The sequence below is a fragment of the Sturnira hondurensis genome, unplaced genomic scaffold (assembly GCF_014824575.4).
Source record: "Sturnira hondurensis isolate 20B ecotype Veracruz unplaced genomic scaffold, ASM1482457v3 Scaffold0014384, whole genome shotgun sequence".
In the NCBI taxonomy this organism is placed as follows: Eukaryota; Metazoa; Chordata; class Mammalia; order Chiroptera; family Phyllostomidae; genus Sturnira; species Sturnira hondurensis.
The window spans coordinates 38,460,020-38,474,957 of record NW_028087015.1 but is presented as its reverse complement, the minus strand read 5'-3'; the positions used below and the strand labels follow the sequence as shown (position 1 = coordinate 38,474,957).

Below are 14,938 nucleotides of genomic sequence, written 5' to 3'. Positions count from 1 at the left end.
AGTATTGACTTACATACCTTTATGTGGTGTTCTTTTTCTCTATATCATTTCAATGAGCAATGTTAACATATTTAAAGTGTGATATATACAAATAACTTTTTAGAGGACATAGCTTAGATATAATGTAAAGTGTGATAAACATGTTATTGAAGCAATTTAGTACAAATGTTAGATTGAAGTTTTATTAATAAATAGTGTTTTTAGATGAAGCTTATATAGGACATCAAAAAAATAAAACTAACACTTTTGGACCATTTATTTTGTGTTGGAGCTTGCACAAGGTACTTTGCACATCAATTCATTTAACTGATTCACAAAAATCTTGAAGAGTATTTTTATCAATACCATTTTGCAAAAAAGGAAAATGAAGCTTATAGAGGTTAAAAAATTTGCCCAAGGTTATATAGCTAACAATCCTGAAAAAAAATTAAACCTAGATTTGTTTAATGTTTGGATTATAATACACCATACTGCCTTTGTATTTAAAATTGATGTGGCAAATTACATATATAATGAATATTTTAAACAAACTTCAAATTCCAATAATTCACCTAAAAATCAAATTAGACTGATGATTCACTCAACCTTTAAAACTAGCTGAAACATACCTCGTGACCAGAAGTAGACTTCTGATAATGTGATCGCGAAATTGTTCTAAAGTTTTCTTTTTTTTAATCTAGAGTTATCCATCTACCCACCCACTCATCCATCCTCAAGAGTTAAAGAAAAAATGGGCTGGTTAACGAGATCAACCATCTATCCCCACTGTTATTTCTCCCTGGAAGTTTGAATAACTTCTCACCCTGACAATGCTTGTGAGCTAACCTACAAATAGAGGTACTCTGGAAGTTGCTCTTCATTTCAGAAAATGGGTTATTTTCATTCCTGAAAATTTACAGAATTATAAAATTTGAATGGTTCATAAAAGTTCAACTTTCACCTCATGAAAAATGTCCTGATCAAAGAGTTCAAACAGAATCTGTGAAAAAAAATATCTTTACATTAATAAGAAGTAGACCAGTCCATGTTTTAGATGGCTATAATTAGGAATTCTCATGAATAGGGAAAACTTACTGTCAGTTATATTAAAATTAATTACTAGCTAATTCTTTACTTGTGGAGTACAGTTTCTCTTCCAACAAACTGGTAATTCAAATAATCAGACTTCAAAAAATAGCCCAAACCTGAACTTAAATTCATAATTTTGTGAATCTGTTATACACAAAGCACTATACTAGGTTTTTTGGTAATTCAAAGATAAACAATATAAAATTCATGTCCATAAGACAGCACCAGATAAACTGTCAGAAAAAGTATAAATTAATAGCTTGAGGAGATTAGTGGAGGGTCCATGAAAGATCACCCATTAACTTAGAACATAGAGAAAATACAGGATTCTAATTAGATGTGAAAGCAGATGAACATTAATGTAAGAGATTTAAGGAAGTAACAGTGACTTGGCCATATTGTGATAAATGACGACCTAAGAGGTATGAAGACTTTAAGATGATTCAGGACTGGGATAGCATTACAAGAAACAAGAATGGCAGGAAAAAAGTGAGAACAATTTTGAACATGAATGTGAAACACCAGCTAGACATGAGAAAGTTTTTCCTGGAAATGACTAGAGCCAAAGATACAAATTTGGGAAATGTGTTTGCAAAAGTAATGAATGTTGTTACCAAAACTGAGTAAAACAGCCAAGAAAAAAAGTACTATGAAAGACAGCTTAATAATGAAAATCTTGAAAAAAGAGAGAGAAGAGCTAATTAAGAAAAAAATCTATGAAAGAAGTAGGAGGAAAACAGGTAGATCAAATGTCAAGTAAGTTTTGTTGGGAGGGGTATAGACGATAGAGAAAACTGATCAATACTTTCTTTTTTTATTATTTTTTATTTTTTTAAATATATTTTATTGATTATACCATTACAGTTGTTCTATTCCCCCCCTTCATTCCCCTCCACCTGCACACTCCCTCCCCCACCATTCTCCCCCCTTAGTTTATAACCATGTGTCTCAAGTTCTTTAGATTCTATATTTCCCTCACTATTCTTGCCCTCCCCCCTATCTATTTTCTACCTACTCTCTATGCTATTTTCTGTGCCTTCTCCCCCCTTCTCCTCCTCCCAGCCCCCTGTTTCTAACCCTCCATGTGATCTCCATTTCTATGGTTCCACTCCTGATCTAGCTGTCCTCTTGGTTTGCTTTTGTTTTAGGTGTGGTTGTTAATAACTATGTGTTTGCTGTCCTTTCACTGTTCATATTTTTAATCTTCTTTTTTTTAGATAAGTCCCTTTAGCATTTCATATAATAAGGGCTTGGTGATGATCAACTCCTTGAACTTGACCTTATCTGAGAAGCACTTTCTCTGTCCTTCCATTCTAAATGAAAGTTTTGCTGGATAAAACAATCTTGGATGTAGGTCTTTGGATTTCATGACTTGGAATATTTCTTTCCAGCCCCTTCTTGCCTGTAAGGTCTCTTGAGAAATCTGCTGACAGTCTGATGGGTATTCCTTTGTAGGTGACTGTCCCCTTATCTCTTGCTGCTTCTAGGATTCTCTCCTTCATTTTAGTCTTGGCTAATGTAATTATGATGTGCCTTGGTGTGTTCCTTTTTGGGTCCAACTTCTTTGGGACCCTCTGAGCTTCCTGGATTTCCCGGAAGCCTATTTCCTTTGCCAGACTGGGGAAGTTCTCCTTTATTATTTGCTCAAATACGCTTTCCACTCGTGGCTGTTTCTTTCCCTATAATCTGGATGTTGGAACGTTTAAAGATGTCCTGGAGATTCCTAAGCCTCTCCTCATTTTTTTGAATTCTCATTTCTTCATTCCTTTCTGGTGGGATGTTTCATTCTTCCTTCTGCTCCATTCCATTGATTTGAGTCCCAGTTTCCTTTCCATCACTAGTGGTTTCCTGGACATCTCCCTTCATTTCAATTAGTTTAGCCTTCATATGTTCCTCTAATTTGACTATAATCAACCAGTTCTGTGAGCATCCTGATAAACAGTGTCTTGAATTGTGCATCTGAAAGGCTGGCAATCTCTTGGTCGCTGAGAGTTATTGGCTCTGGGACTTTGAGTTCTTCTTGCGCCATCTTTTGGGCTGTTCATGCCTTTTACGTAGCAGGATCAGAGCCCTAAAGTGTTCACTAGCGTAGGGCAACTCAGTGGCTGGGTTGGGACGCTGTATGTGGGGGCGGGGTCAAAGAGGGACTTTGGCGTCCCGTCTGCCGCCTGCTGCCTTGGCCCCCACTGGTGCCACAGCTGCTGCCGTCACCGGGCCCACATGTTTCGTCCCACTGCACGCGAGTGTGCCACCGCCGTCAGCCCTCGCCCCCTGGAGCCTGCGTGGTCCATCTCACTGTGCGCAGATGTGCGACCGCGGTCAGTCTGCCCCGCACCCCAACTGGGTCCGGGCTGCCTATGCACCTGGGTCTGAGGATCTTTCTTGCCCCACCCTGCTCGCTGCTGGCTCCGCCCCTCTTACCGTCCCCCGGTTGAACAGTTAGATATAGTCGGACTTCCGTGTAATTCAATTTTCTGTCCTTTGGCTGTGTCTTTGTTTCTCCAAACCTTTGTTGTATTCAAACTTGGTTGTGGGAGAAGGCACAGTGTTTCCACCTATGCCTCCATCTTGGCGGAAGTCCCGAACTACGCTTGATCAATACTTTCAAATGTCTAAGTAAGGTAAGACATTTGTGGTTTGTAAAGAGCACTGGATTTCTCAATGAGGACTACATTGTATGTACCTAAAAACACTATCAATATTTTATAGAGAAAGTGCAGACTTGGTTTTTTCCCTCCGATAAATGAAAACAACAATCCGTTTTGATAGCTGCATTAAGAAGCCTGAGTTCTTCATTCAACTTGAAATATGAAATCCTGAAAGAAATTTCAGTTACAATAATACCTTTAGGAGTTCCATCACTTCCAACAGGGGAGCATACTGGCTGTGGAGACCTCAATGGAAAGGATACGGCATTCCTCAATGCTGAAGAATCTCCATCCTAAGAATAGAGTATAAAATTTGTATCTTGAATGATAGGAGAGGCTTTACAGAAATCTTAAAGAGAACCAATAAAAGACATAAATTACTGACAGGTAAAGTGTTGGTACCAATTCAATAGCATAATTCTTCTGCACTTTCCTGTTTTCTCCGTAGTTTATCTTAGAAGAACTGAAACTGTATCCAAAAGAATCAACAGCCTACGCATGGCAACGAATAAGAAAACTGGTATTACTAGTACGCTCCAATTCTGTTTGCTATTTTCTACAAAAGGAGCTGTGAACACCCTACCCTACCAGGCCGTGAATGTCTCAAGGGCAGAGGCCACTGTCATCTCTGGTATTTCCTTAGATACACTGAACTTTGGTGGTATGTGACAATACCACCAAGTCAATAACAAGACAAATTTTCAATAACATGAAATACTTCAACAACATCAAAGTAACATTAAATTTCAGGAGAAAAGTTTTATACAGGATTTAGAGGGAAAAAGAGCTAAGTGCTAGTAAGTAAAGGTTCATTATATAAGAGAACATTTTTATGTGAGCATGTATTTAAAAATGAAATTTTATTTTATTAAGAATTTAAACCTCTAGACCAGGGGTTGGCAAACTTTTTTAGTAAAGAAACAGATAATATATATTTTAAGTTTTCTAGGCCCCATACAGTTTCTGTTACATAATGTTCTTTGCTGTGGTGGTTGTTTTTAAACTCTTTGAAAATGTAAAAACCATTCTTAGTTTGTGGGTCAGCCTACTGGCCAGTTTACCAACCCTGCTGTAGACTAAGCTTTGTGGGTACAGAAACCATATTTTTCATATCTATTTTCTCAGACCTAGTATAATTCTTGACAACAGATATACTTTAAATTATGGAATTAAAATACTAGGTTATGAGACAAATATTAGAACTGTTTTATTACCTTAATGACAACTAATATATTACATACGTCACTACTTAGCCTGTGCACCATGTGTAGGTAGTCATCACTTGAGCCATGTCTAGGATTATCGGCATGATGATTAGCTGAACTGCCAGACAACGGACCAGAAACTTTATTATCATGTATGTTTCTCAAACCACCTGCAACAATGGGACTTGATACCGATGCTGAAATTAATAAGAATAAAAAAAAGCTTTAAAAAATAAACTGTTAAAATTCTTAGAGGACAATTATTCACAAGAAATAAGCATAGAAAAATTACAGAGAATAATATAACTAGCACTCATGTACTAACTATCCAGAGTTTGATCAAATCTTAACACTGTGCTACATGTCATTTGGATCTAGAGTCACGTGGCATAATGAGGTTTCAGTAAACAATGAACAGCATATATGATGATGGTCTCATAAGATTATAATGGAGCTGAAAAATTCCTATCACCTAGTGATACCATAATGTTGTGGACATCATAGCGTTGTGGTGCAAAGCATTATTTATTTGTTTGTGGTGATGTTGGTATACACAAACCCTATTTACTACTGTGTTACAGTTGCCAACAGTATTCAGTACAATAACATACTATATGAGTTTGTAGTCTAGAGCAATAGGTTATACCACATAGCTTAGGTATGTACAGTAGGCTACACACTCTATATATAACACACTCTATGATGTTCACACTATGAAGAAATGGCCTAATGGTGCATTTCTCAGAAAAATGAAGTAGAACATTAGATATGGTTGACGCTCTCCATATATTAGCATATTTTTCTCCTCTATTTCCTTTCGATTACCCCCTAAAAGTAACACTATAGTTTAGAGTTCACTCTACCTTTGCTGTGAATATACCCCTAAATACCTAGTGATGTTTTGTACACTGTCTTTATGTAAATGGCATATATCCTTCTCTAACTTGCATTTAAATTAATATTATTTTGAAATGTGTCTTTTTACACATGTAGTTATAAATTCATTTATTTGAAAAACATTATATATATTCTGTTGAATAAATGTACACAATTTATCTATTCTTATGTTACATGTTTAGATAGCTTTTTGTCATCATAATGCTGTAAGGCACATTCTTGTACAAGACTTTTTTTTGGTAACAAATGTATTAACAAGTGAAATTGCTGGATATGTCAATTTTGAAACCGTGCCAAATATTAACAAATAGCCTGCCAAGTTACTTATGTCTATTTGTACTCCACTGGTAGTACAGGACAGTTTTTACTGTTCTGTATCCTTGCCAACAATTTTTGTCTGAGAATGAGAAATGTCTCTTGACTGTCACTTATAGTTGTGACCTGGATTAACAGTTAAGCCAAGCATCCTTCCATAGGTATTGGCCATTCAGATTCCCTCATTAAGAGAAAGTCATAAAAGTATAGTTTCTTATATTTTCCTTTAAAGTCTTGTTTTTCCTTGATCTTTAATCCACATAAAATTTATTTTTAAGAGTAGTATGAGACAGGAATCCCAATTTTCCTTTTTCCATATAGATAACTGTCTCAGAAACCATTCTTTCTCCATTAAGATACAATACCATATGGATCAAGTTCCATTTGTTCATGGTTATTATGTTCCAAGACCTCTTTATCAATCTCCATTTCATCATATTCTACTTTTCCATGTCTGGAGCAGTAATAAATCTTGATTCCTATTAGATTGAGCTACATCTCATTTCATTTCAAAGTTATCTTGCCTATTCTTGAATTTTTATTTTTTTCACATGAATTCCTAGAAGTAGCTTAAACTGCCTAAAAACCCTGCTAGGGATTTTTATTGATGTGGTATTAAGTTTATAGATTTGAAAAAAATTCCTATCTGTCCCCTATTGAGTCCTTCCACCTGTGAAGTAGCAGGAAAGTCTTTCCTTTCTTAGGTTTTAAAAAAATATCTCTATAAAAAGTTTTATAATTTTCTCCACAAAAGAGTATTCCTAGGTCTCTTATGGTTTTCCTTGAAACTGTTAATATTTTAGAAGTATATTTAAAATCACCTATTTTAGGCTTGTAAAAATGCAATTCAATTCATTATTTTGATCTTGTATCCAGTAACTGTGTGGAGTACTTTTATTAATTCTATTACCCTGTTTGTAGCTTCTCTTAAATTTTCTATGAAGATAACAGTATCAACCGAAAATAATACTTTTCATCTCTTTACCAATAATTGTACGTATATATATATATTTTATGCTTATCTTCTTATATTGACTAAGACACTCACACTAAGTAGTCAAGTAAGTCACCCACTAAATAAAGGTGATGATTATAAGCACTCATACACTACCCTGGATTTCAATAAAAATGTTTCTAATTTTTCATCATTAGTAAAATAGTCTTTATCAGGAAAAGGCTGCCAGAATAAGGTTGTCCTAATCTATTCAGTGAAAAACTTTTAAAAATCATTAAGTGGAAGTTAAATTTTACTACTGAGCATTGAGAGACAGAAACATCGGTTTGTTACGCCTCTCACTTGTGCATTCACTGCTTGATTCCTGTATGTGCCCTGACAGGAGAGGCACAGCCCTGGCATGTTGGGATGGTACTCTAACCAAGGGAGCAACCCAGTCAGGGCTGGAAGTTCAAAAATTTTTTAAATGCTCTTTTGGCACTTAGTAAGAGGCTCACAGGATCCCCATCTTCTTAACCTGAATTAATTTTCTAATATTAACCAATCCATGTATTTCTCATATATGTCCAATTTTATCATACATGTTGGTTGATAACATTATTTATTTGGTTTGGTAATATTTAGAAATTTTGTTCCCATGTTGATAGATAATAACTGGAATGTTTTATGATTAGAACACCTCTTCCTTGAATGCTTGCTAGAACTTGTGATGAAATTGCCTAGGCGTAGTTTTATCCACCCCCATCCTCTTTAAAGGAGCTGGATTTTGAACTATAGAAGGAGGTACATGCATTTTAAATTACATAGATATTGTCAAACTATTCTCTAAAAAAGGTTATACCAATTTATACCTCTATGAAAACTGTGAGTTCAATTTTCCCTGTACACTGTTGATTCTAGGTATCATATATCTATAAGGTACTTACTAATCTGATAGATATAAAATGGTATTCCATTTTAACTTTCATTCACATCTCTTTAATTATGGGACAGGTTGATCAAATTTTCATGTATGTAACCTTTCTGTATCCAATTTGCTTTTCTTTTATAGCAAATTATCTGTTTACTTCTTTGGTTTACTTTTGTCTAATTTTTATCAATCTTTTAAAGATATTAGTATATTAAAAATTAGTACTTTGTGATTGTAATAAATTTAAAAAATGCTTTTCTCCATATTTACTTGTCCTTATTTATGTTCTCTCCTCTTACACACACATTTATAACTAAGTCATTTTATTTTCCATATTTAGAATCCAGGTTTTAAGTCTGCGTAGAAATAAGGCCTTCTCAACTCTTAAGTAATTACCAAAAATTCACCCATGTTTTTTGCCTTACAATTTCACTACTTACAATACAAATGAACAGGTAAATAATTCACCTATCTAGAACATTTACATTCAAGATTATCTAGAAATCCAACTGAAAATTTTCAAATGCCTAGCCAATCAATACAACATGGTTTATTAAACAATCTCTTCTTATATACTGATGTAAAAATGCCATCCTTAGAACGACAATTAAAAACAATCACCATTTTCCAATGACTGGTTAGAAAACTGATGAAATAAGAATCATTGGACACTAAACTCTTTCAGTAAAAGATTAGTAGGAACTGGATATTTACATGATCTCAAAATATCCCCCTTCAGATTACTTGCTAACTGCAAAGAGTAAAAAAAAAAAATGTACTTATACAAAGTAGTCACCACCTAAACACCATTAATACTGGGACCACACGACATTATGTACCTTCTGATGTGATGCAATATGAAGTGCACATTATTTATTTACTTATCTAGTAGTCTTGCCAAAAATATATGACTAGAAACTAATAAAGCTTTTAAAGATAACTTCTGGTCCATAGGAAATATAAGGAATATATGAGCAAATTAATCAACACTATGAGGAAAGAGTGAAGTCTAGAATAAGAGATATTCTACAACAAAAGGAGCACAAACTCTTAAAAAAAAACCCCAAAAATTACTGTTATGGGGGAAAAAGAGATGTAAAAATCCAATGCAAAGTGTGAGGAATTAGATTAGATTAGGCTTTGAAAAGACAAAGGTTATGAATGACATATTTGGGACAAATGGTGAAAACTGAATGTAGACTAGATATTACATGATACTATAAACTATTCTTAATAATTTTAGGGTAAATAATTACAGTTGGTGTTTACAGAGGATAATTTCCTTCTTCTTAGCAGATGTACTTAAGGCAAAAAGTTATGATGTCTGTCGGTGAAGAGATTCATTGTGCTCATCTTTCAACCTTTTTGCATGGTTAAATTTTTGTAATATAAAGTTGAAAAAGTGTTTTAAATGTAACCTTCACATGCCCTAAATTCCCATATATATTTGCCTCATTCTGGATTCTTTTCTGTCCCATATACCCACCCATTTGTTCTTCACCACAATAAATTTTCCTGTTTATAATAATTTTTATATCTGAGTGGGGCTAACCCCTGAGTTACATCTTTAGTTCCTCAAGTGTCCAAGAATTTCCAAGAAATGACACATAATTGAACAGGCCCCCAAACCAAGTTTCTCCTTTGATTTTGTGAATTCAACGTATTTTTTCTGAAAAAGCTGGTTTTATCTTGTTAAAAAAAACAACAGTATTTAGAGTAAAAACCTATGTTCTTTCCTATACATACTTACATGTATGTGGACATTTCCATAAGCAACAAATGTGTCCCCCTATTAATTATATTTAAAATGTTCCTCATAACTACGTGTGCCAGAATATACTATTTCACTAGTATCAGTCTACACAGGCGCACATCCTTGTGTTTACCACTCCCACTAAATTTTGTCATTTTGAAGGTATCTTTTTCAAATGTGTGATCTGTCTACTAGTTTTTCTCTGTGTTAGTGTATGAAACAGTTTCAACCTAGTACTTCATTCTCTAACTTTGGGAAGCCAGAAGTTGGCTGTTTTGATGGATGACTAAGTTAAAAGCTTATAGTTAGAAAGTTTATAAATGAAGAGTTTCAACTTCAGGCATAATAAAAAATAAAAATACACATAGAAACTAATGCCTGACTGCAAATGATAAAAATTTGCTGTTAATGATGGAAGACAAAAACACAGATATTTGTTGTATTATCTTTTTTACTTTTAAAAAGTTCTCCCACAAAATACAAATAAATTTATATTAATAATAAATCACTTAGCAGCCATTTCATGCATCCTGAGCAAAATATAACCTTAAAAATCAACTATCCACACCTGCCTTCAATTGAGAACTAATCTAATCCCAGAAATTTTTACACATAAGATGAATTTTCTTCTATTTATACTGTATCTACTGTATAGGAAAATCTTCATACTATATATATTTACCAATTAAAATATAATTTTTCTTTGACTTAGTGCCACTGTAGGAAGAAAGCACAATTAAAAAGCAGTTCCTAATTTCAGAACTAAATATAGTCAGTTGTATAAAAACGTAATCCAAAGAGTCAAAATCACACTGATCCTTTTACCTCCCAAATGATAAAAACTTAAGCCATATCTTAAAAGGAATGTTTGTTGACAAGTATACAGTATAGTATTTTACTTTGTGTTTTGAAAACTCTAAAAGAAAGAAATGAATTGGCTTGGAATACTAGGTATTCCCTTTAGGTAAACAACCAGCTTTCTTACCTTGCTGCATCTGTGGATGTGTTGTGTAGCTCGACGGATGGGAGTATGGCATGTATCCTGCAGGGCTTTGTGGGGCATATGGACTAGGCACTGGGCTATTTTGTTGTGGCATAAATCTGTTCCCAGAGCTTGTCTGTGGTGGCACAAACCGGCTAAAAGCCAAATCCAAATAAACATTAGGATATACAATAAATAGGCTATTCCTTGAAATTTCACTGTCATAAAATTCTACAAATTCCAATTTATTTAAATTAAAATCTATGCAAACAAAAAATCTGAAAAAGTCAGATACACAAAAATCATTCACAAATCATAATCTAAGAGTTACACTAAACAGTTTATAACAACTGGAGTAATTAATTTATTTTACTTGCAGGAAAGTATCCATCTGTTTAAGTTATATAAAGGCTTTCTGCCCAAGTTCTACTCTATACATTTTCTTACCTCAAACACACGTTATAGTAACACATTCTTCTGTCTCTTTGACAGACAGTTAGTAAAATTAAGTTACTAAAATGATAGATCAATTCCTGTATTACCGCATTTATGCATATAAGGTAAATGTTCACATGGGTTACTATTTAAGACTAAAGTAAGCACTTTAACTTCTTAACTACATATAATTCACCACTATCTACATGTATGTATACTCTGTATATTCACAAGTATATGAACCACAGAAAACAATACTTGATCAAATAATAAATATATTACCTGGAGGGGCTATGTGAGATAGTGGTTTGTTGGTAATTGGAAGATGCAGGACTACTGTGCATGGAATTCTGAGAAAGTTTGTATTGAGACATCATCATTCCTAAAAACACACACAAAGATGGCAACCATATTAATTTTTGTTTCCTTTAAATGATTTAAATCAATTGACCTTTCACGTTCAAAAGATCTTTGTTCTTTTTTAAGCTGTTCATTTTGAAGGGCAAAATGCAGAAACTGTAATGTTTAGTTCAACCAATTCGGTCAAAATATCCTTTTACTACATAACCAATCTAAAAGCAGATATAGAGATTAAATTTTTAAGAAATTTTTATTTGCTTCGTTTAAAGTCCTAATATTTAGACTTATAATTTAAAAGAACTTTTAGAAGTTGCTTTACGCCCAGATCAAATACTACTCACTCTTCCCTCTATAATAGGCCTCCAGGTGGTTTTCAATTAAGTGAAATACTTTATTACGTACATCTCTCATCCTTAGGAGCTTTATTTCACAATATTCTATTCATTTCATTATGATTCAAAACTAGTTTTCTTTTTTTAAATCATTGTTTTTTATTTCAGACCTAGGTTTTAGAAGTTCTTTATTTAGGGGCCAAAAGTTTAAGCAGCTGCAACCCATCTGAAAGTCTTTTTATGCAAAACAAAATGCTCCTATTCTTTCTTCTACAATAATTCTTTGCCAAATATTAAGGGTTAAATAAATATTTGATCGATGAGAGGAAATCTGGAGGTACATTTCAGATTCTCACATTTCTTTTCAAGCTACACACTGTTCCTTCAACAGTTACACAAAGGCATTTTGTTAAATAGGAGACAAGAAAAATTCATTTACTTAGACATTTTAAGATCAAAGACAAAACCTATGATTAACCCTGAACTTTCTTATGATATGCACAGTCAATCTTTTTGGGAACTTCAAGCATCATATTATATTCCCAAATTTCATTTCTTGCTATTGACATGAGAAATGCCTTTCACCAGAAACATGTAAACAGAAGCTACATGTTCATTTGCCAAGACTACTGCAGAAGGCATTCTAGCTCTCTGACAGTGGTTGAATGAGATGAGGGCTCAAAATCACCTCAAAGTTATCAGTAAGACTACCGTGTTTTCCTTTACATAGTTTAAATTTCAAATTTTGAACTTTCTATTCCAAATCAAATTCAATACCAAATTATATCTTCCATAGCTTAATAATTTAATTACTGTGATTACTGTTAATGAATTTTTTAAAACAGAGATGGCAATATTCCATAAATTGGAAGATTTAAAAAAATCCTGAATTAACACTCATCACTGGGACAAGCTGGAATTACCAGTTTGAAAGCAACAATTTTTATACATAAAAAAGAAATGAAATTCTAATATTTCTTTTTGATTACCTCAAAATTACAAAGAAATATAAATAAAATGTGCATTATTAAATTTTCTCCATGCAACTCACATTTACACCTAGACAGAATCACCTTTTACAATTTTAAAGCTACTATAACACTTGAAAAATGGTTAGAAAAAAATCACAACATGCTATTAAGTGTTAAATGCTAGTTTACGTTTTTACAAAGTAGGATATAGGACAACTGTAATAGAATAACGATAAAAAAATACAAAATGAATCTAACAATACAGTTTGAATTAAACTGTATGTGTAGTATTGAACACAAAATATGTGACTGAAAGGTAAATTACTCTACTAGAAGATTTTTTAGTAGAATGATTTACTACCCAAATTAAATGTTTAAAAATATAAGTTATCAAAAATTGGATAAAGACTTCCTTTACCCAATTGGTTATTCACATTATCCTGAACTACATGCTTCTAACCTATCAGTCTATCTTCCAATCCAACAATCTCCCCATATTGTCTTCCACTCCAGCCATCTTTCAAAACAAGTATAATTCTCATTTCCCTTTCAAAATTCAGATGTCTCCTATTACTGCAATCTAGCTTATTAGTTCTGGTGAAGATATAGTCTTGCCCTGAATACCTACCTACCTACGATCTGCTTAAAGGTGAGTTGGGCAGAGGTGATTCTCTTTGAGTAATGAATAATAAAATATGCAATTGTTTTAAAAACACAATGTACATACAATCCACAAAATCAACAACAAAAAAATACTATTAAAAGCAAAACAAAACAAAACTGGGAGATGGAATGGGGTGCTTCATGGAGGTGCTTCCAATAAATCTGGCAATGTTTTTAAAACAATTAATCAATGCAGTAAATTAAACCTTCAGAAGTTCTCCCCTATTTTAATCTTGAGAGCCTTGCAAAGTACTTAGGCTTGAAAAATTTAGTAAGCTTTAGGCTAAACAATGCTCCTAACTCAAAGGTGCTCCTGCACCACACAAAAATGCTACCTTTGCTGGACATCATATTTTTATGACTTTTATAATACATATTATGAATAGGCTTATCCTTAATAATAACTTATTATAAACCCATTTTTCTATTGCTAGGGCAACAGACGCATTATACCAGTTACTTATTGTATAGCCATAAATGTAGTCACCATCAATAACAAAACTAATATCTGATATATTTATACATGTACTGCATGTTAAAAAGCTCTGCAAATATTCTTATTATTTGATTAATGAAAACACTTCTTCCATATCAATTATGCAATTTTCTAAAGTTAAAACCATTTCTAAAACTCTTTGAGTAAACTAACACATTCTGAAATATATAACAAAATACACTTTAAACTTTGTCTGATTTTCAAGAAATTTAGTTGCATATTAAACTGCAAATACAAAAAAATAAACTGCAAATATATTAGTTTCCATTTAGTTTCCTTCCTGTTCTTGGTTTTGATTCAGGATATCAATGCAGCATTCATAGATGATAGGTTAGCTTGTTAAAGGAGACCGTTCAATTTAATTAATATATGTTAAACAAGTTCTGATATGAACTCATATAAATATTATGCAAAATTCAATTACTGTGAACCTCACCACTTTGTACATATTTGTTCTGCATACTTTTCTCCCTGAAAACGTTAGGACTCCTTGCCAGGACGGCCTGCAACAAGACTGGTATGTCGCCTTCTGGATCATCACTGCCGAGATTATCTTTCAACTCTCTGGCATTGAAAAAATAAATATCAAAAATTAAAACAGTGATCAGTTAAGAATTTCCTATTCTACGTTAGATAGCAATTCAATAGTGAAATTCAGAAAAGGCTGAGTCAGAAAGACATGGTATAAAAACAAATCATGCAGTGTATTTAAAACTTCGATGGATTTTCAAAGGCGCTATCCTAGAAGAAACAGACTTATGAAAAACAACAGGAGAATTTTTCCAAGAACAACTTTTTCCCTCATTTTATTTTAAACACACACATACAAAAAAAGCCCAAAACATATTTTATGACATTACAAGCTTATTTAAGAATGTTCAGGCCCTGGCTGGCATAGCTCAGTTGATTGAGCGCGGGCCTGCGAACCACACGATCGCGGTTCGATTC

General features: G+C 33.4%; 1 protein-coding gene across 4 annotated transcripts in view; it reads right to left on the bottom strand.

The window, feature by feature from the left end:
• NIPBL (NIPBL cohesin loading factor) overlaps positions 1-14,938 on the bottom strand; it is a 182,376-nt gene that overhangs the window by 92,245 nt on the left and 75,193 nt on the right. For all 4 annotated transcript variants that reach the window (XM_037063192.1, XM_037063190.1, XM_037063194.1 and 1 more), the window contains exons 4-8: positions 14,427-14,554; positions 11,451-11,550; positions 10,737-10,888; positions 4,958-5,118; positions 3,913-4,009 (exon numbers count right to left, since the gene is read on the bottom strand). In XM_037063192.1, coding sequence (XP_036919087.1) covers positions 3,913-4,009; positions 4,958-5,118; positions 10,737-10,888; positions 11,451-11,550; positions 14,427-14,554 — 638 coding nt within the window. The remainder of the gene's footprint in view (positions 1-3,912; positions 4,010-4,957; positions 5,119-10,736; positions 10,889-11,450; positions 11,551-14,426; positions 14,555-14,938) is intronic.